This window comes from Mugil cephalus, chromosome 4 (genome assembly GCF_022458985.1).
Source record: "Mugil cephalus isolate CIBA_MC_2020 chromosome 4, CIBA_Mcephalus_1.1, whole genome shotgun sequence".
Lineage (NCBI taxonomy): Eukaryota > Metazoa > Chordata > Actinopteri > Mugiliformes > Mugilidae > Mugil > Mugil cephalus.
This window is the reverse complement of record NC_061773.1, coordinates 21,860,344-21,875,219: the sequence shown is the minus strand read 5'-3', so window position 1 is coordinate 21,875,219 and position 14,876 is coordinate 21,860,344. Positions and strand designations below refer to the sequence as shown.

Sequence of the window (14,876 nt, the reverse complement as noted above, 5' to 3'; positions counted from 1 at the left end):
TTTGTGCATGCCACACACTCACTTACCAGTTCATCAAGTACTCTAGTGGGTATAAATGAATTCCGGTACAACAGTTCTGCATTAGATCCTCCTTCATGTCCTCTCTAATGTTCAGTTTATGTTGAAACAGTGTCAGATGGGTGGTATTTTAACTATACGATCGCTCTGGAGGATAGAGTTTGTGTCGCTGTTGAAGTGGACTGAATTAGACACTTAAGTGTTTCTGTTATTTAACCTGACTAAGTTGTGGCTTTTAAAACAACAGGAACATGTGTACTACAAACTACCGCCTCCAGATTGAAAACACAGTTGAACTGACAGTTCTTCAGGTTTCTTCAAACAACAGTTGAAAACCATGAAGCTAAAGTTTAGAGCAAGACCCTTATAATAGAGTGCATTAATTTTCAGCAGTGGCGTAATTGAATATACAATGCATTTCCATAACAAAAGTGAACGTTAAATGATCAACTCACTAGAAGCTGTAATGAAGATGGAAAAAGCAAAAATATTTCTTTTAATGCCGTGGTTTCTTTATTCATGGATTTGCTTCGTCTACAATTTTTTTAAAAAAAGGCCTAAAAAACAACTCTATTACTGACATTGCTGCTGATTCTTTTAACCTTGGTGCATGGATACGATATATATATACATCTTATTAAAATATATATAATTAAATAACAGCTTTTCTCTTTCATTTAATAAAATGGACACTGATTTCCTTAGAAAGCTGATATTTAATTATATACATATATAATAAAATGAAATATAAAATATAATTAAAAAAAATCAAATCAATTGTTTAGACATTTTTCGTGTCTGTTGTTCAGTTAAAGTAGAATTCTCCTAATTTGCCTGATACGCTCTGTAGTGTGTGAGTTTTCTTTTCTTTTCATCAGACACGTCAAATAAAATAATACAATCTATAGTAATATAGTAGGTACTTAACATACTAATGAAATAAAATAATAAATTGTATATAGGGAGAAGCCATCAAAAATAATTAAAGGCCCATATTTGTAATTTATGGCAAAAATATTTTAAAAGCGTTTTTCATTTTGGCGCCTCAACCCTGAGCGCGCAGTCACGTTCATCATCAGCGCTGATGTGTGTGTGCGTGACAAGTTTTCTTAAACTATTTTCTGAATATTAATAAAACTGACAAACGTTTTGACCGCAGTTTCGCTGGAGAAACTCTCCAGCAATTCATCTTAAAGCGTCCAGTCAGATGTAAAGGGCCTGTTCTTTAGTAGGTGTTTGTCCAAGCTGTATAGACGGTTTCTAATGACCCATTTTCCTGTCTCGGGGATCAATGAGTTTTACTTCAGAGTCAAACAGCCTCCTGTGATCTTCTGGATGATATAAACAAGCGACTTTTGTTTTCTGATTGGCTCCTGGCAAGATAGAGAGATGGCCACAAAAGAATGAAAGAGTTTCAAAGAATAGACGGATCCCCTTTGGCTCTTTTGTGTCACGTTTCTCTTCTATTCAGGCAGAGCGTTCATCCGTGTGATTTGGACTTATTGTCGGGGATTATGTATGAATTCATGCCCCGTTGACAAAGGAAGACATTCTGATATATATATATATATGTAAAATATAATAATATAATTATATAATATATTATTAATATATATATAATAGGGTAAATATATTTATATATATATATATTATAGGTACATATATATATATATATATAAAAAAAAAAAAAAAAACTTTTCATCAAAAACCCTTTAAAGCGGCGTTGTAAAAACTTGTGCGTAAAAACTTGCACGTGTTTCGGAATAAATCGAGCCTCTTGTTTAGGACAGCAGCCTTTCAGCGCCGAGTCTGAGGAGGAGGAAATCACAGCGCACTGAGGAGAAGTGCTGCCCGTCCCAGTCCCCCGTTGACATTTTAGGAATGATAAAAGTTCCGCCTTGCCTGGAGCTACAGCCTCGCTGGAGCCGGCCTCTGTCTGCGGCAGATTGCCTTTGCTCATTACAGCAATTATTTTACTCGAGTTTAACCCCTGCTTGAATGGCGAGGAAGTCAAGAGAAAGCCTTTAAAACTGCTGTGGAGTGGCCTGTAATTTCCCTCTATCTGATCCCTGTTTTGTCATTTAAGCCTTCCCGGTGGCACAAAGTGACTTACGTGGAGACATTTTCTTTATACGCGCCGGCAATGTAATATGTTTACATGTGAATGTGGCACATGGCTCCTAACACCACGTCGTCTCCATAAGGGGCGGGTGTCACCTGGCTCATTTTACACCCTAAACACACGTAATGACACTCTGGTGGATTGTTTACGAGCAATCTCAGCCCAGAGGAGCGATCTCCAATATTCATCGGTGCGTTTTGAAGTCAGCACAACTGGTTGTGCCCCCCCTTCTCCCTCCACCATCTCCACCCCCTTAAACTCTTCTGGCGCCAACAAAATCTAGGTTAGATGTTTCAAAGCAATAGGCGACAGCTGTTCCGATACATTCCACCAAATAGCATGTGACAAGTTTAAATTCTCAGTGCACAGCAGCTCTGCGGGGCAGGTTACGTAAAAAGCTCTGTTGCGAATACTTGGTTTGTCTTATATTGGGAATTGTCTTATATTATAGTATTGTTAGTCATATTTTTACAAAGCACAGTGTATAAATCCGTGCTGTCCTAAAGCTCGTCCTATATTTTCTTCTTCTCGATGATTTAGTTTTACAGGCCTTATGTGTCAATTATGGTGTTAATTATTCCTTCCTGCCTGTCCTGGAAACATTGGTCTAAAATGCACAAGAAAAATTAGTTTCAAAAGTCCAAACAGGCCTCGCTTTATATATGTGTCCATAAAAATAATAATAATAAAAAAAGTTTCTCCTGTTGTAAAAATGACTAAAAGACACAGTGAAGTTTTGGTGCAACCGGATCAGCGCAGGCGTCAGTCAAAACGAACAACTTCTTAATGAAAAAGAATAAACAATTTATTGTTAAGTTATGTCACAAATATATTCATAATATAAATGAGGATATTCTTCAAATATACAGTATTTTACAGTACACATATCCCTTCCGAAGGGAATCAATCCGACAGCAGACAGTGCTGTTATAAGACCAAAAAAAAAAAAAAAAATAATAATAATTAAAAAAAATGCTGTGGTTCTCCAAATTCACAAAGAGCACTCATTGACGCTGGAACCCACTATAGTTACGCATTGATATGAATGCAAAAGAATGAAAAAGTATGGATTCTGTAGTGTGGCAGCAGTGCACGGATGCGATCAAAGCCCAACCTAAGTTTGTTGATGAAAAAAGAAAAAAAAAAAAAGCTGCTCAATAGTCTCTGATAAATAGCCCTTTTACCTTTCACCTGGCCCTAAGCAGCCGCGGAGAAGGAGTGGGCTGTCTTGGACACGCTGGTGCCCACAGCCTACTGTCCATACTTGACTGTCCATTCATGTTACATCACAGGGCTACACGTATTAAGCTCTTCTCCAGCTCTGCACTGCAAACGTCCATCTTAAAGTCATTTAATATATATATATTTTTTATCTTGAAATAATAATATTTCAGATTTAGCAGACGTTCTTTTTTATTTAAATATCCACCGTCAAAAAAAAAGAAACAAAAGATTTAAGACTTAATATTAAATGACTGTTAAAGCTGGATTATTTTGCAGTGTGTGAACTTACTGGCGAAGACAAGAGGAGTGGGCAAACTTCGAGGTCCTCAGAAGGGGGTCTGTGAAGAGGCCACGGCCCCCTGACAAGATGGGACACTGACCTCACCGCCGGGATGCTTCTTTATTTAATACAGTGTCACGTCGCCGGTCCAGAGGGCCTCCTCTCTTTCGGGGCCCTCACAGAGTAGTCTTAACCCCCTTGAGTCCCACTGCGCGTGTCCCTCCTCCTGCGTTCCCGTCAAGCCAGGTGGTACATACTGTATCCGACGTGAGCGGCGTACAGTCCCACGGGAGAAACCGGCAGCGAGTGCCTCTGGAACGGGTGAGAGCCAGCGTAGGACGCGGGGACGTGCGCGCTGAGGGGAAAGGAAATCCCGAAAGCTGGGGGCAGCATAGGCTTAGCTGCCATTTTCAGTTTTTCAAGTTCGGCCTCCTGCAGACGCTTGGCTTTGGCTCTCCTGTTCTGAAACCAGATCTTAACCTGCGTCTCCGTCAAGTTGAGAGAACTGGAGAACTCTGCGCGCTCTGCGATAGAAAGGTACTGCTTCTGGCGGAACTTCCTCTCCAGTGCGAGGAGCTGGGACGTCGTGAAGGGGGTCCGGGGTTTTCTGTTCGTTTTGTGTTTTCGCAGTGGACAGGCAGGAGGACTCAACCTTCCTGTAAGAAGACAAACAGTTTTAATACCAAGGACTCGCTGTGCACAATTACAGCAATCCACACAATACTATAAAGTTCTAAACACACTGAAACATTCATCTCCGCAGAAACCCTGACAGGTTTGAAGTGAATCCGTGTACACACAACTTTGAGCGAGGTGACTCATCTCTATAATGTTCGGCACCACAGATTTGACTTACTTGGAGGCGTGGGAGAAAAACGAGGGCTCTGTATCCACGAAGTCCTCTCTTTGCTGTCAGGGCTCTCGGGTTTAATCAGCACGTCGTCCGGCATGTTCATGATGTCGCCCACTGAAAACGAAGAGCTCATGGGTAAAGCAGGAACCGAAGTATCCAGACTGCCGAAGGATCCCAACCGTGCCCCTTTCCCCAGCGCCTGGGACGTCCCGGCCACGGACGGCGCGTCCGGGGACGGCACTTCTCTGCTGGGCTTCCGATCAGCCATCAGCGCCTCGACGCTGAAAGGCAGGATGGCGACTTTTGGCTTCCCCGTCTCCTCCGCGGGGCTCAGACTGGTCTGCATTTCACCTCTGAAGCGGGGGGAGAGCTCTTCGGTTTTCAAAGCAGCGGCCAAAGCTGACATCGCGGTCGATGGGGCCATACAGGTCCGACCGGCACCGGTGAAGTTATAGCTGACTCTGGCGTGTGTCGTGTGGAGGAGTTGCCTGTTGGGTTGCTGCGACGCGCTTTAACGTGACGGTATCCTCATGTTTATGTGGCCAAATTGGAGCGCACGGCTGTAATAAGGCAAACGTGGAGAGAGAGGCGACCAATCAGAGGCGAGATGGGCTGGGCCCTGTCAGGAGGGGGGGTGGGTGGCGAGGGGGGGCGATCAGAGTGGGAAAGTGAACATTGGTTACTTTTTATAACAAGCAACTTTGGATAAATATAAAGTCCTAATTGCTCTGTCAATATTATTCCCTCAAAAATAATAGCTTAGTCCAAAATATTGTCTTGGAATTATGATTAGATGAAGTTATCTGCACTTGAAAACGAGGCCACGTGCGCATCTCCTCCTATTATCACCTTTGTTTATGCCATCTTCAATAACTAACTTTTCTGTGTCCGACTTTTTTTTTTGACAGGCTCGTCCCGCGTGTGACTGTGGCCATGCGCTCATGGGTGAAGCTGAACGTTGCACAACACTTTACGGCCCCCATTTTTATGTGATGCGCCTCTTGCAGCGCGCTGTTTATTGATGGCTGCGGGGCTCTAATCAGATTGAAACACACAGGCCTTCGCAGTCATTCAGGGGTAATTATCGGGCTTGGGGGAGGGATCGCTAGGATCCCCCCCTCCCTCTCTCTCCTTTGACTACATCCATTAAAGTCAAAATTATGTGGAGCCGGAGCGAGAGGGGAGGAGGCAGCGTGGAGCCAAGGAGAGATTTAACCCAGGACTGTCATTGATTTACCTGCTGCTGCTCCTCTGTACCTTCTCATTATCGACAGTCCACATAAATAGATTTTTTTTTCTTGTAGATTAAATTTTGACCTGTTATATGTAAAGGTTGGCTCGCATCTAATAGGGTGCACGCCTTTGAGACCGACTTTAGAAATAAAACACAGCTCCGATAAACGTTCGATCTAAAATTGGCTCCACTAATCTCCGCGCAAAGAGCAGATCTATCGGTTCCCTACCTTTTTTTTTTTTTTTTTTTTTTTTTTTTTTTTTTTTACCTGCCAGTTCTCAGGATCGCGTCACTAATTGCCAAGCATAAACAATCTGTCACGATTTGTCAGTCTCTCTAATGGGCAGACAAGTTATGTTGTTTTTAGGCGCCAGCAGCGGCCGCATCAAAGCGCTCCACTTTAGGGAGACTATTGAAAAAGTTGAACCCGCACCGAGAGCGCAGCGCCGCCTCCTCCTCTATCCGCCCTAGCCCAGGGACACTGAGCCATTCAGCCTGAAAAATTAGCTTTTTCTCATACGATCGCACGCTATTTCCATCTATTCAAATGAACGCCATAGTCGTGTAATAGCAGGCTCCTCGGAAGAAGAAAAGGAGGAGGAAAAAAAAGGGGGTCAGCGCCCACAGGTTACTTCCAAGCGGCTGAAAAGGATTCCAAGTCTTTCCCCATGATGCACATTAGAGCCACAGATCTGCGCTGTTATGGCTGCTGAACGCAGAGAAGTGCCTCACCCCGAGATCAGAGCGGTTTATGACTTTTGGAGGCGGTCATAAAAGTTTAAACTTGTTTAATGATAGTCGCGGTTAAAATAACTCAATTGCTTCCTTCACATGAACAGCGCGATTCAAGGTGACACGGTGATTTGCAGGGAGCTGGTTTGCATAACGATCGAGATAACCCGATAAGGTCAATAATTTGCTATTTGCTGAGGCTTGTCATAACAGAGATTTCACAAGAGGCCGCGGTCTGCGTCGGAGATCATTTTCACGAAGGCAGGAGGCGTTTCAAATGAAGTCAAACAAAAAAATAATTGCATTCAAATAAATAAGAGCCATTTAAATATTTTTCAAAAACAACAGAAAGCCCCGTGGCTATTTCCGGCTGGCACTTTCATATTTAAATCGCAGCCACTCGTGTTCCTCAACTGTTATCGTGCGTTTTGGAACAGATAACATTCGGTTAATAAAAACTTAAGCACAGAGCACTTTTATTTATCATTTCCTCATCAGTACATCTTGTATCCTGTGTGTGTGTGTGTGTGTGTGTGTGTGTAGGTAGCAGGCTTCCCGTGCAGCTTCGGCGTGTTTGGAAACACTTAAAAACCCTCCAACCTGGAACAAGTGACATAGCTCAGGAGGCTTTGAAGTCACCGGAGTCTCCCGGGCTCCTGCGTCTGTCTGAAGTCGCCTCTGCTTGGTGCTCAAACACTTAACCCGTCCTCCAACACCAACTCGTTAAACGAGTCTGCGTAAACACAAATAGGCACACATGAGACGCATTACCTTGCGCGCTGCGGGGAGGTGCGCCGATTGAACACGGTCCGCTTTTTTTATTATTACCCGGAGATGCGCTCTCTGTCCACCCGAGACTCATGTGGATGTCCACAGACGGAGCCCGTGGTCAGATTCCTCCACATTTACACTGACTTTTGATTTCGTAACCATAGTGGTTTATTGGCTATTTTTCCTCATACATGACAAATTATTTTCTAAACTGACCGCCAGACACTGATAACTGATTGTGATCTCGGTCGGTCCCGAGTGGATTTAATAAACCCACATTTAACGTGATTATTGCCTCCGATTGTCACGCTGTCATTGTTTCCACTTTATTTGAACAGAAGAGCAGAAAACAATGTTGGTGGCAATTAGCATCCCAAACACTGGCCTTTAAAAAAAAGAAGGCTCACAGGCCATGGAGAAGACGATTACCATAGCGTTTTATTTAAACCCCGAGGCAACAAATGAGGGCAGAGTCGAGCTCCAAAAAAAAAAAAAAAAAACTGTAAGGCTCATCGGGCCTTTATTTGACTTTATAAACTACCTTTGATTCGCAGTCAGGAGGCAGGGACTCCAGACAAAGGCCCATTGTTGCCTCCTCTCTGAAAGTTGTCCTAACCCTTTTCATGCACGGTCTGTCAATTTAGACTGTAAAGACATAAAAGGCAGAGTCCATGTCAAAAGGCCTTTTTTTTTTTCCTTTTTCTTTTTTTTTTCTCCAGGCAAAATATTTGCACTTGGTGCAAGTAAATGACTTTCGTCTGGGGACAATGGCGTCATGGCATCGCACGTGTGAGTATAATCTTTTATTAATAGCAAAATGTACATGCATGATACATTAAAACGCGCACAGGCTCTGTCAGCAGTGATAAAATCTGAGAAATCATTATTCAGATTTGTGACATTCATAAGATTGTGACCGGGAAAAAATTATAATTTTAGTGGTTTTGAGTTAATTTAATAGCGAGTCTTTAACGGGGATGAAAGGGGGCAGCCCACGGTCTCCATAATGATACATAATGTATCCTATTTCAAAGCAATTAGCGCAATCAGGCGGATAGGGGCACTTTGCTGCCACTAAGTAACAATGCCTCACGGACATTTAAGCTTCAAGATGCCATTCACACTGCAGTGGCTCAGTCAGTTTGGCAGGTGTATGTGCGCAAAGGCCACAAGTCATCTCCCCGTTTCTGAGGCCACTTGATATGTTCCTGTAATCCCACCCCATCCGGCATTAAACCTGTTTAAATCGAATCCAGCACAGAATGAAACAGAAATGTCGAATAATTATTGGGTGTAAAATAGAGAAAGAAAATGTGTGTTTTTTAAAAAAATAAATCTGGGATCTAAAAAATATCAGCCAGACCTATGATTAAAAAAACGCTTTTAACATCTTTATTATAATTTCGCTTTTTTCAAATTATTACAATTTTGCTAAATCTGTCACGGTTTTACCATACACACGGTGAAAACAGAGGGGAAAATATAAACAGCTGTTTGGGGTGAATACATGCAACCTTGAATGTGGAAGTTTCAGGGAGAGTTCAGCCTAAAACTGAGTCACCTCCGAGAGCGCAGCAGCTCGGAGAGAACTCGGAGAGTCCGAATGTGAAAACACGCAGCCTGACGATGATAAATGGATGAGAAGCTCCGGCCATTAAACGACTTCATGCGGCCCAGAGAAACAGGAGGAGGAGGAGAGGGGGGAGGAGGAGGAGGAGGAGAAGTTTTTCGAATTATTAACTCTCTTAGTCAATCAGATGCGCCGCTTACTGAACTTTATTCCCCATTCATCTCCTTCACCTTTCCCCGGCTGACAGGCAGGATGAATGCGTCCCCACGGTGACTATAAAACAGGGGGGAAAAAAGGGGGCATATTACTGGCGTGGTCTCCAACCCAGCATGTGTGTTGATTTAAAATCGCTTGCTAGAAAATACTGACAGTGCATCCAAGCACTTCATTGCCAACAGCGCGGTTATAAATATAAAACAGGTTTAGGTTAGTGTCTCACCTCACCCTTTTTTTTTTTTTTTCTTAGCACATCAGACATAGGTTTAGTTGCTCGGCTCTGATTGGCCCAGGCGTGTTAAAACTTCCGCAACCTGCTCCACAAACACACCTGCGACCGCATCACCCAATGTTTAAATATTCATGCGCTGAGTAAAAACCTCCACTGCTGCACGGATTAAGCTGTTTGGGATCTATAGGCCTAACAAAATAAATAAAGTGTGCCACAATTTGGAACAGGCCCCGTTTTTCATCACAGGGATTTACTGTCATCAGTATTTAAGTTTAACTTTTGAACGTAGTCTAATTTTTAATTAAATACAATTTAGCCATGCATTTTAATACGTATTATTATTATTATTATTATTATTATTATTGGTATAATTGTAACGTCTTCGCCATGTCTCATTTTTATATGCATACATTTAAAAATAAATAAATTAATAGAATAACGTTAACTTAATATAGAACTAAACTACGTAGACTATACGCACATGCTGTGTTGACGCAGAGATTCTTTTTTTATGCTGTATTTATTTAGGCCTCTATGAAAAGTTGCCTTTTTCTTTATTATTTGTCTTTTTCCCCCCACTGTGATTGAACTGCACACACACACACACACACACACACACACACACACACACGCGCGCGCGCGCGCGCGCCTCCTTCTTCGCCTAGATAGCATCGCTATCCCTCACGCCGTGACCTCCGCATGACTTTTGAATCAAAATCCTTCCACCATGTGAGCGGCGGTATCAGGCAGAGCGCCTGCCGCTCACTGCTCTGTAAAACTTAGATAAAACTGCGCCTTTTTGAATTTACAACATTTCATCGTTCAGTCAAAGACATCTCAATTACCCGAGGTATTGGTGTGAAATTGAATTATCGCCACCCCCCTATTTCTCTCACGCCATTAAACCGGGCGCACACTAAAATCATTTGCAAGCCACTGGTCTGGTTAATATGATATCTAAATGGATTGATTAACTAATGGCAAATCGGGGGATTTATTCCTGATAAGTCTGTCATTTGGGCTTTTCAATCGCCGAGTGCTTTTGTTGATTAGGGGCTAAACGAAATGCTTAATAAGCGCATAACAAGCAGTGGTTGCAGCAACAAATCATCCCTCTAATCGGGAATTTAAAAAAAAAAAAGAAAAAAAAAGATGCTTGGTGATGAAGTAAATGATGTGGAGCAACTAAATGCTGTCACAATTTCACAAAACAAATTGCAGGAATAATAAAAACATGGGGACGTGTGCAGTTTTATTTTAGGTTAGAAATACTGCTTCAACCGAATATATGGTACCTTTTATTATTATTATTATTATTATTATTATTATTATTATTATTATTACTATTATTACTATTACTATTATTATTATTATCATTATGGTTATAATTCATGCTAGTAATAATGTATATAATATATTTTATTTTAATTTTTGTATTTTTTTATATTGCTTTATATTGCTGTATTTTATATTTTGCTTCCTCAATTTGATGTAATGTCTAATACCCGTTACTCAAATTAAATGTATAAGTGATTTCATCACACATCAACAAACAGTACAAAAAACAAGCTTTGCTTTTTGACCAGCTCTCCTATGAATCCAATTTTATCCGTCCCAAAACTGCCCTCGTTTTACATTTTCATCAAGATAAGCAAGAGCAATAGCTGTGGGTATAAACGAAGTCGCTTCTGAAATGAATTCTGTTTGGACAGATATCAGATACAAATAGGATTTGAAATCCAATCACGGGGATTTATACAGTGCTGTGTGGTTTGGCCATTTCAAAAAGTGACTGCAAAATCTCCTTCTTGGCCTTCCAGTGACACCATGCACATAAACCATCCTTCACAAAAAAAAAAAAAAAAAACCCTAAGCCCATCATTTTGGGCTGTTTCTTCCCGCTTTACAGATTTGGCCGAGGAGAAGTAGACCAAAAAAAAAAAAAAAAAAACAGAAACAAAGGAGGGTGGAATCAGAGGGCTCCTCTGGGAAGTTGTACTGTGGATGACCAGCCGCTGTGGACCCTGTCCCTCAGATCACAGCGTAGCAGACTTGGCTCCATCCTAATCTCACAAGTCTCAACAGTCTGCAACTCAAGTTTATCCAGAGGGGGTTGAGCCCCCACACCCCACCCACCTCCCCCCTACTACACCCTCCCATCGCCATCCCATCTATCCCAGCCCTGTCTCTTCTTCCGCCTGCCTCCACCCAGAGGAACACACTGTTAGTGACCCTTTCCTGACTCGAGCTGCCTAATCCTTTAAATGTGGCCAAAGCCTGAAATGATGAGGAGTTGGACTATTTTTTGATTCAGGTGACGTCCTTTGCCTCTCTGTGGCCAGAAGGATCAGCAGCCTGAAGACACGAGGGATGTAATGGGCAGAAAACTCCATGCTGAGCAGCAGGAATGCGGGAGGATTTGTGTCAAATTCGGCTCCGTAGGGTGCATCTCCTTTATATGTTGAGGGAAATCAAGGAGGGAAAAGGCCGGACACATGAGTCAGCAAGGAAACAGTCACAGAAAGTGATACAGAGACAGACGGACCAGTAATACTTTCCATCTTGTTTTTATCCTGAGGTAGTTCTGGTGTAGATTGGACTAAAGTTTGGGGTCATTATCTTGCTGTAGGGTGAAGCCCTGACCAACTATACCAGAGGATACTGTTCTAAACCTTTTAACCGGTAGTGTATGTGCCCTCGCGTTTTTTCGTCAAACACGTTCAAGTTGAACCCGTCCAGTTCAATGTTAAATGTCCAAGTTGCTTAAACACAGTGAACTACATGAACGACATTTCCAAACTTGTAAATGTAAATGCACTCACACTGAATATGTAAAATATCTTAAAGCAAGTTCCTCAAGTTCAAACATTTGTTGCAGATGCTAAGCTATCTACAAGCTACCTGTAGAACATATTTTAAATGCAAATATTAGCATGTAGATAATTAACCCTCATACCTGATTTTAAAACCGTTACGTTGTTACCATTAAGGGACAAAAGTATCCTCTTCAAAAACAAAAACAAAAAAAAATGTTGTTTAGTAAAAATAAAATATGGCTGCTGCCCTACTGTGATTTGCACCTCCCAAGTTTGTTATGATAAAGAGATGATGCTGTTAGGTCATAGTGATCTTTACTTTGACCTCTGTACATGTATGTTTGCATGTAATTGAGATTTTTTCCAACTGTACCTTTTATCCAGTTACTTGAAAGACAAAGCGAATGAGTCTGAATGTGAAAAAAGCCAAAGTGCAGCTTGCAGCAGCAATTTCAATGGATTCTCAATGGGTTTTAATGAGATTTTTTGAGTCGGGCGCTGCAAAAAAATAAAATAAATAAAGACCCATCAAAATCAGTGTTGCTGTTAATCACTGACATGTCCAAGACTCTAATAACCCTCCCAAGAAAAATCCACTTTGCATTCATATTATTGAAAATATTCTTTTTTATTTTTTAATATTTTATGCCATCCTTAACACTGGCACATAAAGTCAGAATTGAATCAAACTTTTTGTTTATGTGATTAATTCTGAAGTTGATTAAAAGATTTATGTAAAAAAAAAATATATATATATTAACATATGCCATTTTTAGGGCGTTTTTGAGGAGGACACTTTTGTCCCTTAGTGGTAACAACATAATAATTTAGGTTACACAGTGTAAAAATGGAACATTTGAGTTTGAAGTATCAAAATTTGCTAAAAATAAATAAATAAATAAAAATAAAAATATACCAATTTTCCAAATATGATAGCAAAAAGCATAACTACCACTAAGTAGTTGTAGAAAAAAAAATTGAAAAGGACACTTTTGTCCTAATCAGGGCATGAGGGTTAATTGTTTTCCTCCTGGGTTACAGTAAGAAAGGTGGACGTCGTCACTGCCTGTTTGATGACGTCAGAGATCCTTTTTTTTTACATTTCAGGGAGTTGTCTCATACCTAATGCAAACGCACCAAAGACGCAGCCACAGTTCTTAAGCAGTGAGCTCACTCAGGCGGCATCACTCGCACCCACCTCCTTCCACAGCCCCACCCCTCTCCTATGGGAGACATATTTAATTTAATTAAGGCCTGTCAACGCTATTGATTTTGGCACTTTCAATTATGGCCCAGCCGTTTATGGGCTCCACGGGCTGTGGATCTACTGATCTGTGATGAGGGGGGCCCCTATCAGCGCGGGACCACATGGACGAGGAGCCTCTTTGTCTTCCTTATGGCCCTGCGCTGTCTGCCGGAGACACTGACGCATGGCTGTTGCCTCGGCCCCCCTCCCCTCCCGCTACCCATAATTAATCCCTCATTAGACAGGTCTTTATTGTTTAATTTGTGCCGTTCGTAATCAAATTGGGCAGATTAATTGCTACAGAATTTAGAAACCGGGGTGAAAAATGACCACTTTTAATTGCCTTCTGGTTTTTATGAGGCCCGGGGCTCTTTACTGAGCCATCACTGGACACGGGTGAAATATCTCACATCCTAAAGAATTCTCCCGACATCACTTTTTGAGTGATGAACCATTACTGGAGAGCTCTTTTTTTAGAAAGCGGAGCTACTTAGCTGAAGCTCATTAAAATGTTTCTCTAAGATATATTTTCCCTTGCAGTCCTAATTGCAAAAGTCAACCTTACAAATTCTTGTGTTTATTTATGGCCTTGGCCTTTTGCTTGTGTTCTGTTTGTGCGCTTTGTGGTCTTCAGCTTTGTGTGCGCGCGAGAAAGAGAGGAGGAAGTGAAGTATTTCAAGGAGGCGTTTAAAAGTGCACGAAAAAAGGCAAACCGTTAGTGTGTAGGCAGGAAAATATATTTAGGGAACTGTGTGATGTCAGCCAGTCTGGGCCTAGTCTTTGGATGGCTGTCGTATTATTATTATTAGGAGAAAGAGTGATTTGGATGAATAGTGTTAGGTGTGACAATAAAACTGTAACGGGCTATTTGCTTGACACATTTTTACAACATATGTTTAAGTGGTGGCTAAAGCAGCAGTAGCAGGTAGCACTTAATAAAGAAATACTTTGTACGCTTTGCACAGGCACCTTGTAAATGCAGTTCTAAGCCACGTTTAAGTGAAAACAGAAATGAATATTTCAGAGCGTTTGCATGGGCGAGGGTTCACAGAGCTGCGTGAATCGGTAAAGGTAAAGCTTCTCTCTGCGTGCCAGACACTTTTCATTTCACGGTAAAAGCTCGAACACTTTAAATATGATTTAAGGAGACTGTCCCAAATGGAGAATGTCCTCAACGTGGACGCCTTTCATTTCCCATTTTCAGTCTGCGGTGTTATTAAACCGCCATCACCTTGAGTACGTATAGTATTTTTGATCGTTTTACAACTTTTTGAGCATGAATCTAACCAAACTGTCACAATAACATTTTTTTTTTTAATTTTTTTAACGAGGCATTAAATCTGTGTGTCATTATAGATTGGAAAGTGGAGAAATGATTCATTTTGTTAAACCGTTTGTGGAAAATCTTGAGTTCACTGTGCAATTTTGCTAATACAAAGAAAACTAATATAGGTTAATAATAAACTATGATTCTACAGTTTAAGAGGAAAAATTCTAATTGTATCTAACAACAATTACAGGTTGCGGGCTAAGTAATTTCTCCTACTCTTATAAAATAAAAA

At 41.3% G+C, this 14,876-nt stretch overlaps 1 protein-coding gene across 1 annotated transcript; it reads right to left on the bottom strand.

Moving 5' to 3' along the window:
- Window positions 1-2,923: 2,923 nt before the first annotated feature.
- On the bottom strand, window positions 2,924-5,032 carry msx1a (muscle segment homeobox 1a). The gene is made up of 2 exons (XM_047583210.1): window positions 4,501-5,032; window positions 2,924-4,300 (listed from the first exon to the last, which is right to left on the bottom strand). Exons 1-2 carry the CDS (start codon window positions 4,919-4,921, stop codon window positions 3,882-3,884), a joined length of 840 nt encoding a protein of 279 aa, XP_047439166.1. The 5' UTR covers window positions 4,922-5,032; the 3' UTR covers window positions 2,924-3,881.
- Window positions 5,033-14,876: the final 9,844 nt, after the last annotated feature.

Coding starts and splice junctions, on each gene's coding strand:
- msx1a (XM_047583210.1), bottom strand. CDS start 4,921: ATGGCCCCATCGACCGCGATGTCAGCTTTGGCCGCTGCTTTGAAAACC. Junction 4,301..4,500: donor TTTTTCTCCCACGCCTCCAA/GTAAGTCAAATC, acceptor GTCTTCTTACAG/GAAGGTTGAGTCCTCCTGCC.